The sequence below is a fragment of the Rhipicephalus microplus genome, chromosome X (genome assembly GCF_043290135.1).
Source record: "Rhipicephalus microplus isolate Deutch F79 chromosome X, USDA_Rmic, whole genome shotgun sequence".
Classification (NCBI taxonomy): Eukaryota; Metazoa; Arthropoda; class Arachnida; order Ixodida; family Ixodidae; genus Rhipicephalus; species Rhipicephalus microplus.
Window position 1 is genome coordinate 330370620 of NC_134710.1, and position 14858 is coordinate 330385477.

The following is a 14858-nucleotide window of genomic DNA, read 5'->3' on the forward strand; positions in this document are numbered from 1 at the left end:
GCTGGTTGCTGTTTTTCCTAGAGGTTATATGTCTAGTACCTTCACATAATATGAAATGCAATTTAGAATGTTGCCCTAGCACCTTTTTTCTAGAAAGTTGTGCATATGGGCCACACTTCTGCTAAAATCATTTTTACACAGTTATCCGATGTGGGTTTTCTGAATTTCTTCTTCGGTAGCTTCATCTTTCGATGCAGGGGAAGTAAAGAACTGCCTCTTCGATGTAATTATGCATTCTGAAGCTGTTGGCATAACAGTCGGCGCTGTTGTGACTGACATGGGACCTGGCAACATGGCCATCTGGTGACTCTGTGGTATACAAGCTTCAAAGTATGGGTAACCAAAAATCTCATACCCTCACCCTTGCCGGAAAGGAAGGCAGCTGTACTTCCTTGCCGATGCACCTCATCTCTTGAAAAATCTCAGAAGTCACCTTATTCGAGGCCAGGAGATAATTCTACACGACACCACTATTAAAAAAGAGAACCCTCCAAGCAACAATGTAAGATTAGTGCCTTCTAGTTTCACTGCATAGGCTTGAGGCTTGGTTTGTGAACACAAGCTGTTCACTGGATTACAGATGCTGTCAATAGTTTTTATTTGTTAGGGAATGGGTGATACCACATTCAAAAGGGTTTCTCCATTTGCAAGTAACTCCGCATACCTTAATGTAGCCACTACGGCCAAGCGGCAACAGCTTTTGTCACTCTGCTGTAAACGCCATCTTTTTAGTAGTTTAGTAGTGCTGACAGTTGGTATTGGTTCATGGTTAAGAACGGCACAAGAATACGAGACACAAAAGGAAGAAAAGACAAGGACGAGCGCCTTATGATTTTTTGTGACCACGTGTTGTCATATATGTGTGAGTCGACTAATAAAAATTGGTCGAGAGTCCGGTGCCCGTACTTGTGCTTTCATCATTTTTGTGTCACATGTCCTTGTGGCATTGTCAACCATAATCAAGTTTGCTTAATATTTGGCAAAAAAGAACTAAATACTGTTGAATCCAGCTGTGCAACATTCTTCAGTATGCTTGTCAGAAACCTAAGCCTAAATTCTAACAAGTGTGCCTCTGGCTCCGCTGCTCAAACGCGTCCATGCTAGCGACCATATCTATGCGATCTTTGCGCGTATTCATTGCGAAGCCGACATGAGGATGTTCAATGCGAAGCCGTGAAGACAGTTCACACAGAAACTGAGCCCTCTGGTCAGTCACAAATAAAGAACACTATCACTCGTTCTAATTGCCAATGGAATCATCAGTATTGTCGTCATTTGACAATAAACATCAGTTAAGTTGCCGTGACTTGTAAATATTGCCAACCAATTGCCTCCCATTTGTTGAAAACTACGCTTGCGAGTGTGCTCAGTGCGTTTTTTCTTGTAATTAAAGCATTCGTGGAAATAAAGATATAGGCTGCCATGCATTGTAAATTGGCTTTTGCAAAACAGTGCCAACTGCTATGTCAAAAGCATCCACCATAATAGAAATCGGCACAACTGGTTTTCTGTGCACCGCCAACATTAATTACACAATACATAAAAAAATCCAATGAGGATTGCTTCCAAGGGAGGACAGAAGATTTTGAGGAAAATTTCGTAAGCAGGGGCTGTATTGCAGCTGATGTTTCCACAAGTGGGCATGTCTGCTTGTCGAAACAAGTTGTCAGCCAGTCCACTTTTCAAAATGCTGGCTCTTGCATAAACCCCATTTACGAATTTTTGTCAATAAATATTACAGGCCATTTAAGATTCAGTTTGGTGATTATTAGACAGAAAGTCACTAATTAACTCATGCAAGTAAAAACAAATAATTAGCGGTCAGGGGTCGTTTAACTAGTAACGCACATGCTATGCTGTGACAACTGGATAACCATTTAGGTCAAAGTGCATACTTATGTCCTATATTTCTCAGGTCTCCCTAAAGCACATAAAGAAGGACTGTGAACTTGATGCCAAGCACAGCTGAAGCTCTTGCCACACTTGGAGCTGCGGGACTTGGAGCCTTCGCACTTTGATAACATAAACGTTGGTACAGCACATGCTCTTTTTCACCATGCTAGAGCTGCTGGCCTTCGTTACCTTGTTCACAAAAATCATCTCCCAGAAGAAGCTCTCACTACAGCATTTTTCCTTGAACAAGTTTTCCGATGGTTCGCTATCATGACGTCACAAACCATGAAGACTGCTATGAGTGAGCTCTGCCCTCAGAAAGGAGATGAAGCGAAGTGCTTTCTCATTACTTTCATAGGTATGGTGACAGACATAGTGATTGTCGACAGAACAGCTAAAAGTTCCGGGAAGCCTTTTCAAACAGGTGCGCATCTCTACACACTTTGTGCTGTGGAGTTGTGCCAGCTGTATATTGCAGAAAGGCAATTTAGGTTTTTGATGTTGAGCACGCTGAGCCAAGATGCCTTAGAAAATTTATTTAGCACAATTCGTTTGAAAACGCCAATTCCACGTGCAAGAGAATTTAAGGCAACTTTCAGGGTAATCGTGCTGGCACAATTCTGCAAGCAAGCCGCCATGGCTCCTATGCAGTCGATGACGCGCAAGATCTTTTAGATTTTCTGAAAGATAAAGGTGGATGCGAGAAGCAATTAAACGAACAGGTGGATACCAGCTTTGAGAGCGTTTCAGAGCTGTGTGAGGAGGAAGAAGATGGCTTTCTTTATTTTTCTGGATACATCGCATATGCTGTTATTCACAAGTACAACTTTGCTGTATATGCAAGGGGAGCATGGTTGACAGCAACAAGGCCATTCCTGAGCTTTTGGCCTTGAAATGCTACATAAAGGAAGGACGAAATCCACTGAAAGTTCCGTCTGACTTGCTTGTAAAATTGCTGCATGAGTGTGAGTCACTTTTTTGAGTGAATGAATCTCTGCTACTCGATTGAAGCTACTCGTTGGAGAGCTTGAGGAAGGCTGCTGAGGAAAAGTTTGAAACTTTCAAAAAATTTCCATCATGCCGCAATGAAGCACAGAGGACTGCAACCCATTTTTTCCTTGCAGGCTGAGGTTTGCATTAAAGAAAAAAAAATGCTGAGCTTTTGATACAACTTCAGCAATCTGCCAAGTGTGGCTCCAAAAGCGTTGGAATGCGAATATTGTGGCAAAGTGTCAATTAGGGCATCACGTTTATGTTACCATTCAACACATTTTAGAGGTATAGCAAGTATAGTTGTTGGGGTCTGACTTCGCAAAACCACATTATGATTACGACAGATGCCGCAGTGGGGGGGGGGGGAGAGACTAAAAGTTTCGACCACCTGGGGTTCCTCAACATTCAGCTAAATTATTCTCAGTTTCAGCTGATGACAATGCCACGAGAGTCTGCAACATCAAGGGTAAAAGTGTGTATGCTTCCTAATGGATCGCCATTACTAATTTAGAGTTCATGTTTTGAACTTTTTTCACCATTTCAGGCACCACTCATGATGAATAGTTCTCTTTTAGAGCGGCAAATCTGTGTTTCTTATTCAAGGCACTCGGTATTGCAACAAATTTAGTGTAGTAAGGTAATTTGTGTGTTATAGTAAACATTTTTAATTAAACTTCTTGATTCTGAAGCCATTCATTATTTGTTAATGTATCAGTCAAATGAAATCTGCGGCAAGAAGTATACTTGAAATTAGTTTTTGGTTATTTGGACACTAGGAAGAGATTAGATATACCTTCGACAAAGGTCAAGGAATGTCGCACGACTGGTCGAATATGGTACTTTCTTCATATGCAATTGTAAGCTGCAAAATGAAATTGAATGAAAACAAACTTATTATGCAGGAGGTTACATATGCCCAAACCTCATTGTATTTTGCTCTGTTGTCCCATTGTAGATGCCGGTGTACTTTGCGATGTCAGTGCACGTTAGACACCAGACGGTCAAAATTTTCGAGTCCAATACTACATCTCTCCTAATGATATCGTGGTTTTGGGACGTACAACCCCAGATATTATTTCCTTGCTCCTAGTCAATTCGGATAGCAAATACAAGTGGTGTACAGAAGTTTTTGAATAGCGTGTCAAATGCTAAAGTTTGTTCAGTCAAATGAGCTAGCACTTGGCATATATTTTTGTAATGTTATGGAAGTGCAGTGCAATATGTATTTGCTTGTGTTCATTGTATCAGGATGAGAAAAGTGCACTAAAAGCCTCGATATGTTTTTGTGGTGTTACAGAAAGATTTCACATGTGCGATTGACGCCTCGCTATGTTTTTCTAGTGTTATAGAGATGGTTGTGTTATTAATGTATCTGTTTGCTTGTGTTATTTGTTTTAGGCTGTGGCAAGTGCAATAAAAGTTTCATGATACTTTTGAATAAGTTATAAAGATGCTAGTGCCAAAAAATTGGTTGTATACATGCTTGTGTTGTGTCAAAATGGAACTAGTGCAATGAAACCTTCATGATATGTTTTCGTGGTGCTATAGAAACGCAGTGCAATAAATATTTGTATGTTTGCTCGTGTTCATTCCTTGAGTATGTGAAGAGTGCACTGAAAGCTTCTATACGTTTTTGTATTGTTGTAGAAAAATGTGACGAGTGCAATGAAAGCCTCCCTATGACTATGTTTTTCAGTGTTATAGAGGTTCTAGTGTGATAAATGATTCAATGTGTCCTTGTGTTCATTCATTCAGGTTGTGACAAGTGCAATACAAATCTCATGATATGTTTTTATAGTGCTTCAGAGGTGCAGTGCAATATTTGTATGTTTACTTGGGTCCACTGGTTTAAAATGTGACAAGTGCAATAAAAGCCCTATGAAGATATCAATTTTCTAGACCATGTGCATGAAAATTTTGAGTACAAGGCACCAGCTATGTTTCGTGCTTGTATAATTACTTTAATTGTATTTTGTGCAGCGGGTGTTGCTATAGAAATAATAGTGTTCAGTGAGGAATGAGTAAACGCTTGGCTTCTTTTTATCTATGCACGGCACTACAAAACTTGCTCTATTTGCAGTACCCAGAGATGCAGTGAATAGGTTATACGTGCAGATATGGTCAGCGTATGTCGGCTGCATACGTCCAAATTGGTCTGACTGTTGAAACGCTAAAAAATGGAGAAGTCAACCTAGAATAATTCGAATCGGCAAGGTGTTTTACTAAGCGAGTTCGATTATTGCAGCTTTTAAACCTTAAAAGAAAGGAATGTTGGACGTGACAGGGCTGTTGAACGATTCAAATCAGCTGTCGTTGAGCCGCGATTGTAATACGAGAGCCCTGGGTAACATGGTGTCACAGAACGAGCGCTAAAAAGAGAGCGCGCCGCCAAATCCTTGCGACAACGGGCGGTAGAAACGCCGCGAGGTAAAAAGAAAAAAAAAAAAGAAAGCAAACATCCAAGGCTCCCGGGCGCGCGCTCTCCCCGCAGAAGCACGGCTTCGCAGACGAACCTCCTCACCCCACAGCGGCGGCCGGGCAAGCGCTAGAAATTTCCAGAACGAAGGAGGCGTGGCTACGCCGAGCTGAGTCACCCGACGCGGAGGGCTGACAAACCGTCTCGCCTCTCTCCAGCCTTCGCTGCGTATCGCGCCGACGAAAGGACGAGAAAATTCTGGAAAGTGGCGCGGAAGGTATTTAATCGAGCGGCCGAGACGGGAGAAAGCAGGTGGTGACGGAAGTTAACGCCAGAGCGCGTAGGAATTCCGCCGTGGAGTCGGCGAAGGTTCTGCCCGTAGTGACAGAACAGGAGGAGACGGAAGTGAGCGCCAGAGTGCGTAGAGAGTCCGCCGTGTAGTCGGCGAAGTTTTGGTCCGTAGGGACGGCTCGAGCTACAGGCAAGAGCGTGAGTTTACCGCTATCGAGCGAAGACGCGGGCAACAGCTGCGTGTGTGAAGCCGACGGATTTCCGGCGAAGAAGTTGAAGTTTGAAGAGTGGCCAATTGAAGACGGGAGGTTTCCTGGAAGAGAAACTCCAGAGAGCTGCGGAACGACAACAACGCTGGACTTTGAGTGAGTGATTCTCGGAAGAGTATCATTCAGACTTTTGTTCCAAGGACTTTGGACTGAATAGGTTTTATATCTCTTTGGTCTTTAAGTGTCTTGGTTGTTCAATGCATGCGACTGCATTGTAGTGCGTATTGTTGTCTGTGTCCGTTGTTTCAAGTGTGGTTGATTGTACTGTGTAGTACATTGTTTGTTTGGTGACGTATTGTATGTAACTATTGTGGAGTGTGCATACGTGTGTATTGCGTTTTGATCTGCCGTTAATGAGAATATAATTTTGTTTGTTTATCAACTCTCGGCTCTGTCTTGTTCTTTGGGCCACAGCCGGCGTCCGCTGGCGCACCAATAAGGACCACTTCTAAATTGTCCACGCTTTCGTGGTGCGGTTCGGGGGGCCGATACTTCGGCTCTTGGAATTAGCCCGGCGATCGCCTCCCTAATAACGGGACAGGTGTGACAATTAATCTGGCGTCCGCGAAACAGGACCTTTTGGTGCACAGTGTGTCCAAAGTAGTGAGAAAGAGCCTCGAGTTGTTGATAGTGCTATCGGAACGATTTTTTGTGTTGTTCAGTGTTCTCGTTAACGAGTGCAGGAGAGTGTTCCGATAGACTGATTTAGGCAGATACTTTTTGCACGCGGCAAGGTTTTAGTTGCGAGTTGCGAGACACAATGGATCTCGAAAAGTTAGTTGCTCTTGGTGAAAAGATGGGTCTTTCTGGCGCCGAACTACGGAAGTGGGTCACCCAGAAGGAAAAAGAAGAAAAAGAGAGAGCCAAAGAAGAAAAAGCAGCCGAGCTGGAAAGAGAGAGGTTGGCGGCAGAGAGGGCCAAGGAGGAAAAGGCAGCTGAGTTGGAGAGAGAAAGGCTGGCCGCTGAAAGGGCGAGAGAAGAAAGAGAAGCAAAGGAGCGACAGCTGAAAGAAGAAAGAGAGGCAAAAGAGCGACAGCTGAAGGAAGAACGAGAGCAGCAATTGAAGTTGGAGCTGGAGAGAGAGAGGTTGGCAGCTGAAAGGGCGAAAGAAGAAAGAGAGGAAAGGGAACGGCAGCGACAGCACGAGATAGAACTCGAGCGGCTCCGTTTGCAACAGCGAAGTGAAACTCCGGTCCAAGCTAGAGTGGAAAGCAGCGAACGAGAGGATCACGGCTTCCGCTTGAACCCAAGCAAGCTGCTCGTAGCGTTTGATGAAAGGAAGGACGACCTAGACGCGTACCTCCACCGATTTGAGACGATTGCGAAGAGCCAGAATTGGCCGGAACATCAATGGGCAACTGCTTTGAGTACTTGCTTGAGTGGTGAAGCGCTCAGTGTGTACGGTAGGCTGACGCCGACCGATGCAGCCAACTATGCAAAGGTGAAAGCTGCTTTGTTGAAGCGATTTAGATTCACTGTGGAAGGGTTCCGGGACAGATTTCGGACAGGAAAGCCAGCTGATGGTGAGACGGCTACGCAGTATGCCGCCCGACTTTGCCATTATTTCGACAGATGGATTGAACTTTCAGGGACAGCACAGGAGTACGATGAGCTTAGAGAGCTGCTAATTAAAGAACAATTTCTTACTAGTTGCCACCCAAGCCTGTCGCTGTATTTGAAAGAGAGGAAGGCGGAGTCATTTGAAGGAATGCTTGAATTGGCTGATCAATTCTTAGAAGCGCAAGGAGGAACTAATTTGGCCAAGGTCAAGAAGGATTGTCCCGATGATTCGAAGAAATTGGCTCCCGAAGAAAAGAAGCGTGCACCAGAGAGCATTCCGCGATGTTTTCTGTGCAACCGAGTGGGTCATCGCGCGAAAAACTGTCGAACGATCTTTACGAGCCCTCCGGCAGTAAAATGTTTTAAGTGCGGTCAGACGGGGCACAAAGCAGACGCTTGTCGGAACGGAGTGAGTCAAACTCACCAGGTATCTTGTGTGCAAGCGGCACCGAAATCTGATAATAATGCCGTCACCGATGGATTCGTAGAGTTGAAGAATGGGGAGAAAATTCCTATTGTGGGGGCTGTAATGTCAAAACAGCCAACCGGTGTTACGAAGGGAATGCCAACGCTTCCTGGAAAGATTGCAGGCAAGAAGATTACGGTTCTAAGAGACACCGGTAGCTCCACGGTTATCGTGAGAAGAAATTTGGTACGGGAAAGAGAGTTGACAGGCAGAACGAAACCGGTTTGCCTAATTGACCGTACGGTCCGGATGCTTCCCGAAGCAGAAATTGAGGTTGAAACCCCGTACTTCAGCGGGAAGGTTACTGCGTTATGCATGACGACCCCCCTGTATGACCTTGTCATCGGAAACATCGACGGGGCGCGAGGGCCAAGTGATCCAGAATGTTTGGGAGAAGACCCGAAAATAGAGCCCTCGCCAACACAGCGGCCGCGAGATACAGTGGAGGAACATCCCGTGACGGGTCTCACTAGAGCCCAAGGGGAAGCTGCGGCGCAAGAGACAGCGAAGGAGAAGACGATCGTGTCGAATCAGTTCACGGGCCGAGCAACCGGACTTACGTCGGCACGCCCTCAACCGACCGACAGTGTAAAGGAGACGGAGTTGGCCAGTCGGGAAAAATGTAGAAGTATGATCAAGCGGGTAAATAAACAGACAGGACCCGTCGAATGGAATGACGCGTTAACGGTGTCGGAAGAGACAACGATGGCTGAGACGACGCCTCAGATATCGTCGTTGGAAAGGGCTCGCCGAAAGGGAACGTGGAAAAACAAGAAGTCGAGCGAGCACCGCAAGAAAGGGCGCAAGCGCTGTTCGAAGTACTCAAGATAGGTGCTGAGGTGGAATCAGATTGTGTTTGGCAGGGTTGAGTGCCATATGTTGTGTTATTGTTCTTGTTATCCTGTGTCTCAAGTGTATGTCGAGCGAGTCAGTGTTCTGTGCGAGGATGTGATGTAAAGTGTTGTATAATTGTTGTATCGACAGAACTTTGTACGTTTGTATTGTTTGGAATGTGGGATGAAGTGTTGTAGGCATGTACCTGTGGCTATATTTCATGTGTTGTGGAATTGAACTACAATGTAAGATTGTATTGCGTGATCTATTGTGAATGTGAAGTGTTATGAGCGACTGATGGTGTTACAGTCTGTGAGAGTGTGTGGTGACTTTCCGCGCTCGTTTGTGTGGTTTGAATATTATGAGATAATATTCTTAAAGTGGGGGGCAGTGTCACAGAACGAGCGCTAAAAAGAGAGCGCGCCGCCAAATCCTTGCGACAACGGGCGGTAGAAACGCCGCGAGGTAAAAAGAAAAAAAAAAAAGAAAGCAAACATCCAAGGCTCCCGGGCGCGCGCTCTCCCCGCAGAAGCACGGCTTCGCAGACGAACCTCCTCACCCCACAGCGGCGGCCGGGCAAGCGCTAGAAATTTCCAGAACGAAGGAGGCGTGGCTACGCCGAGCTGAGTCACCCGACGCGGAGGGCTGACAAACCGTCTCGCCTCTCTCCAGCCTTCGCTGCGTATCGCGCCGACGAAAGGACGAGAAAATTCTGGAAAGTGGCGCGGAAGGTATTTAATCGAGCGGCCGAGACGGGAGAAAGCAGGTGGTGACGGAAGTTAACGCCAGAGCGCGTAGGAATTCCGCCGTGGAGTCGGCGAAGGTTCTGCCCGTAGTGACAGAACAGGAGGAGACGGAAGTGAGCGCCAGAGTGCGTAGAGAGTCCGCCGTGTAGTCGGCGAAGTTTTGGTCCGTAGGGACGGCTCGAGCTACAGGCAAGAGCGTGAGTTTACCGCTATCGAGCGAAGACGCGGGCAACAGCTGCGTGTGTGAAGCCGACGGATTTCCGGCGAAGAAGTTGAAGTTTGAAGAGTGGCCAATTGAAGACGGGAGGTTTCCTGGAAGAGAAACTCCAGAGAGCTGCGGAACGACAACAACGCTGGACTTTGAGTGAGTGATTCTCGGAAGAGTATCATTCAGACTTTTGTTCCAAGGACTTTGGACTGAATAGGTTTTATATCTCTTTGGTCTTTAAGTGTCTTGGTTGTTCAATGCATGCGACTGCATTGTAGTGCGTATTGTTGTCTGTGTCCGTTGTTTCAAGTGTGGTTGATTGTACTGTGTAGTACATTGTTTGTTTGGTGACGTATTGTATGTAACTATTGTGGAGTGTGCATACGTGTGTATTGCGTTTTGATCTGCCGTTAATGAGAATATAATTTTGTTTGTTTATCAACTCTCGGCTCTGTCTTGTTCTTTGGGCCACAGCCGGCGTCCGCTGGCGCACCAATAAGGACCACTTCTAAATTGTCCACGCTTTCGTGGTGCGGTTCGGGGGGCCGATACTTCGGCTCTTGGAATTAGCCCGGCGATCGCCTCCCTAATAACGGGACAGGTGTGACACATGGGCGTTGCACGGCCACTCTCGATCGCCATCCAGCTTGGTTCAGTTGAAAAATTAAATACAGCTGGCTTTCTCGCACAGTTTACAAATGAGCCCAACGCAACAAAACATTATATCACTGACTGGCTCAATTGCGATCAGGAGTGCAAAAATAATCTGATATTTGTAAATGGGTTAAAACAGCGGAATTGAAAACGAAGCGAATGTGCGGGCACTTAATATATCTCGCTGTTTCAATGACAAGCCGATTCACTATGTCTCATTATTACATAACAAGAGCGTAAGCATAATAACAAGGCTTGTTGGTGTGAATGTAGCTACTCAGCTTTGCTCATACCTTCCTAAAAAATGAAACGGCAAAAAAAAAAAATACTGGTACTCAGACGCGTGAGCGCTGCTCCTACGCCGGTGGTGAATGGCTTTCCCGCATGACATTTGAACCCAAGACGGCGTATCTTGGCGCGTCTCTGCTACCTAAAGGTAGCATATAGAATTACTTTACTGCCCTAAAATTGAACTTCAGAAAATAGGGCCAACTTCATCTCCGAGTTTTTGAACGCAGTTTTGCTGCAAATCGTTATCGGCTGAAAATCGAGCGACCTGACTGCGGAGAAGCATCGGCATCGGGTTAGGAAACCTCTTTTCCGGGCAACCTTACGTCTGGTTTCAGGAACAGTCTAGTAGAATAGAACTGCACAGGGCTGTTCATTGCTGGCATGCAATTTTGTAGTTGATTCTTCGTTGTTATTCGTTACACGTTATAGACTCAGGTCTGTTACGCGTTATAAGTAAGACAAAATGGGTGGCTGTATTTTGTATTGATAGCTAAACTTCGTGGAAATGAAGATATATCAAAACACTCGTTCCCTCCTCCGCTCGTTTCCTTCGTTTTTTTTTTGCTATGTTTAACCTTGCTGAAAGTATGAAGAAACCAGCTAGCAAGAATGTCCTACTTGGATACATGGCTAAAATATCAAGTAGTATTCAAGAACATCGTGAAAGGGCTTTATGTGAACTTGGAAACTAGGTGAAAATATTTAGGCGAAAACTTCAGGTGAATCATCGCACGCCATAATCGACCGTCAACGGCAACACGAGTGGCACAAAAAATATCACCGGCAGGTGATGACTTCACCATATCACGTCAACATGATATCAGAGATAACAAACTTATAGGACGTGAATGTGACGTAAAACATGGCGTAACTGGATGATTTCATCACATGAGGCCGTCACCTGATAAAATGTGTGGTGATCACAGAGGCAGTGCAAGACAGGGCGAGGTCCATAAAACTTGCATTATTTCCGATCGCTGAGGTAGTGCAGAACCACGCTAGTTGGAGAAAACTTTCGGAGGGTGCCCTGGGACGATCAGAGTAACGACAGAGTAGATATAAAGGAAGAATACCTTCGATTTTGAGCAATCTTAAACCAATGCATGCGTGAATCGGAGAGATTTTTAAGATTGGTAGACGGAATATTGGAGTGTCTCATCGTTTGACGCCAAAAGTAAATTGCGTGGCACAGGCAGCTAGCGCTATGCAACAAAGACTCAATCGGAGCAGCATGTGCCCGCCCTGTCCCTATACACAAAAATCTGAGATGCCATGCTCCACTAAATTCCACGGTAGAAACAGCAGCCATAATCATGATGGGGATAGAAGTAGAGTGAAACACAAAGACACACACACACAACGAGAAAAGAGGGAGAGAGAGATACACGGTAATGTATTACACAGGCCTGAAATACTTATTGAATCTTCAAGACCCTGTTGTTATTGATAAGTCATTTAGGGCCAAATAAACCATCCGTGAATATACCTCGCCATTGCCCGAATAATTTCCTGCGGTAGGTACGCTTGTAAACTAATGATGAACCTTTTGAAAACTTGCTCACAATGAAGAAGGTATCACTGGCAGATTCTGCGCGAAAGTTGTTTATTAATAAAACAAGCAAACCGACTATAAATCATTGCGTACACATTAACGATGTTTACGGCGCCTGAAGTTTGCGAGCGACCGCACAAAATCGAGATTACGGAACTCCTCACGACAATTCTAAAATGATCACCATGCCACATAGGTCAAAAAAAGAAGAGAAAAATTGCCGTGGCCAGGAGTCGAACCTGGGTTATTGCGGCCACAACGCAAGGTACTAACCGCTGTACAATCACGGCTATCCCGCAGGACGAGGGAGATGGCTCTTGTTGCTTTGGTTATAAGAACTGTGCAGTGCCTTCATCTTCGCCATTCATTAACATCATCGTTTTTTTTCAACCATCGTTTCGCGCCTCTCGTGTTGTTCGGAAGCATACTTGACTCCCTGTTTTAGGGTGGTGCCAGCCTTTGACCACTGGTCCACTAAAAAATAAGAAGGGTGCACACGGGTGGGAAGCTCCGATCACGAAACAACCAAGCGCATCCGGCAGGCCACACCAGACAACGCGGGCCACGGCAAAAAGACACTCTTGCTCAAACAGAAAAAATTATTAAGGGACATGAACGAAATTCGAAGTGACTTTCTGGACAGGCTTTCCGGAATTAGTTTTAAAGTGTGCGATCGGTTAATATTGTAAATTTTTTGTCACGTGCATATGGTGTGCTAAAACAGCCTAGCTGGTCGTGCACCTTCAAAGAACGGAACGACTCCTGAGATGTTTTTTTTCACAGCTCCAACTCCGACGATATCGTGCGGATGGATCATGTACGAGAAATCGGGCTAGGCGCCGTGCGATGTTCGACACTCGTGTCTGGACGCATGAAGCTTGTCTAACTGAAATGATGCAATTTAAACGCAGCACAGGCCAACTTCAGGGTTCACGCCTCCAGTTTGCTGCATGCACTTTGTGTTGGTTAGCTACCACGCATCAGTTTGGTGAATGCTTATGTTGCAGGGTGTGGTTGGAGATTGCATTCATTCTCAGGGTGAAATTTACTACAGATGATCCCTTGCAGCTCCTGCTATGGCACACCTCTGAGCATCCACTCCGGTGTGCGCAATCGATGCAACAAAGTACGACCGACGTATGCGTTTCGCAAATCTGCTGCGTTAAATAAAGAACAGAGCAAGTCGGGCCGACGATCATCGAGGGAGCAAGCAAGATAACCATAAAACGAGTAATTAAATTCAATGCAGCTCATTTTGACATCATGCGAGACAATACAAAAGTCACAGCACTGAACTTTTGAAAAGAAAGCAAAAAAGTATTAAGGCTCGACGAAGGCTTTTGCACCATTTGCGTTCAAGTTTAGACTGCGTGAAGTCATTTTTCAGTGGTACAAGTTAATTGTATACCTATGACGCAGATAGTGAGAAGTTGGTAGGTGCCATTTAACGCTCACGGGGGAGTCCAAAATAATGGTGTTAATGTCGAGAGATAAAAAAAAGCATTTATTTCGGAGACATAACGACAAAAAAAAAAACGTATTCCTGAGGAGATAAGTGCCAATTAAGCAGAAAACGCACACTAATCTTCGCGTTGTAATCTTATCAGCGAAGAGAGAGAAAAGAAACTTTATTGAAATGTCTCTGCTGGGGTCAAAGGCTGCGGGGGGCCGGGAGACAGGCCCCTCTGTAACCCCTTTCCTTAGGCGGCGGCCAGGCCTTGAATTCTGGCGGCGTCTTCGGCCAGCCGGACAGCATCTGGGCAGCTTTTATCTGCCGTCCCCAAATTCCCTGTACAGGATAGAAAACGCGACGCATGCTCGGTTGACCTACCCGCCTTCATTATCCTTTGTCCTTTCTGTCTCTTTCTCGCGGAGACAAGGTGGGAGGTATGCATTTTGCCATATGATCTGATTGGAGATTCTTGCTATTAAAAAGAATAGGAACTATTATAATCAACACAGCTAATTTCTTATCTTTTAGATATTTACTGTATTCGTACTACTCCTATTTCTTGTAGTCGTATTTAGTGTATTCGTACCTCTTTCGCTATAATAGTTGGTTCCAGCTTATATCAGCAGTATACTAAAAAAAAATGCTGTAAAAATTCTCCTTCTACGCAGCCTATCCTCTGCATTGGGTTTGAGCCGTCAGCGAAAAAGCAGGAAGAGGAGGAAGCAAAAGCGGGTGCCAGCGTGTATCCTGGATAAGGTACGGGCGACCTTGCTTACTTCAAATGCAGTTAAAATATATGGGAAAATTCTTATATCAAGCTCAGTGAATTTATTCTGTGTATCCTTTCGTCAAGGCAAACAAGATTTAGACAGCTTTTCTTATGGTCCGCTTATGTTGATTTGGAAAGCAGAATTCGACTTACAAAATCGTCTGGTGAGCTTTGTGCGTTAGTCACATTATATATTGCAAAAGCCTGCGATTACGTTGAACACAGTCTATTGATTCCTATCATTTTAAGCTGAGATATGTGACATTACATCATATCTTGGGTTCAGGAGTTTCTCTTCGAGAGGCAATTTTTTTTTTGCCGTGATTTTTGCATTTTTTTTGCCGTGACGGAATTACTCCTGACTCATATAAGCAAACACTAGGCAAGGATCAGTTCAGTCGCCTCTTTTATTTTACATTCATTATCATCAATCCCAACTGGTGAAGATGTTCATCTTAAAGTC

General features: G+C 45.0%; 1 protein-coding gene across 8 annotated transcripts in view; it reads left to right on the plus strand.

Annotated features, from left to right (window-relative positions):
- LOC142776279 (uncharacterized) overlaps nucleotides 1-14858 on the plus strand; it is a 28458-nt gene that overhangs the window by 8057 nt on the left and 5543 nt on the right. For 2 of the 8 annotated variants that reach the window (XR_012887417.1, XM_075879651.1), the window contains exon 7: nucleotides 14295-14382. Coding sequence is in view for 3 of the 8 variants with exons in the window: in XM_075879651.1 (XP_075735766.1) it covers nucleotides 14295-14382 (88 nt within the window). In the remaining 5 variants the exon portion in view is untranslated. Of the gene's footprint in view, nucleotides 1-179; nucleotides 10119-13241; nucleotides 13404-14294; nucleotides 14383-14858 lie in introns of those variants that run through there. The other 6 variants (XM_075879652.1, XM_075879654.1, XM_075879653.1 and 3 more) reach the window with 4 other exon arrangements.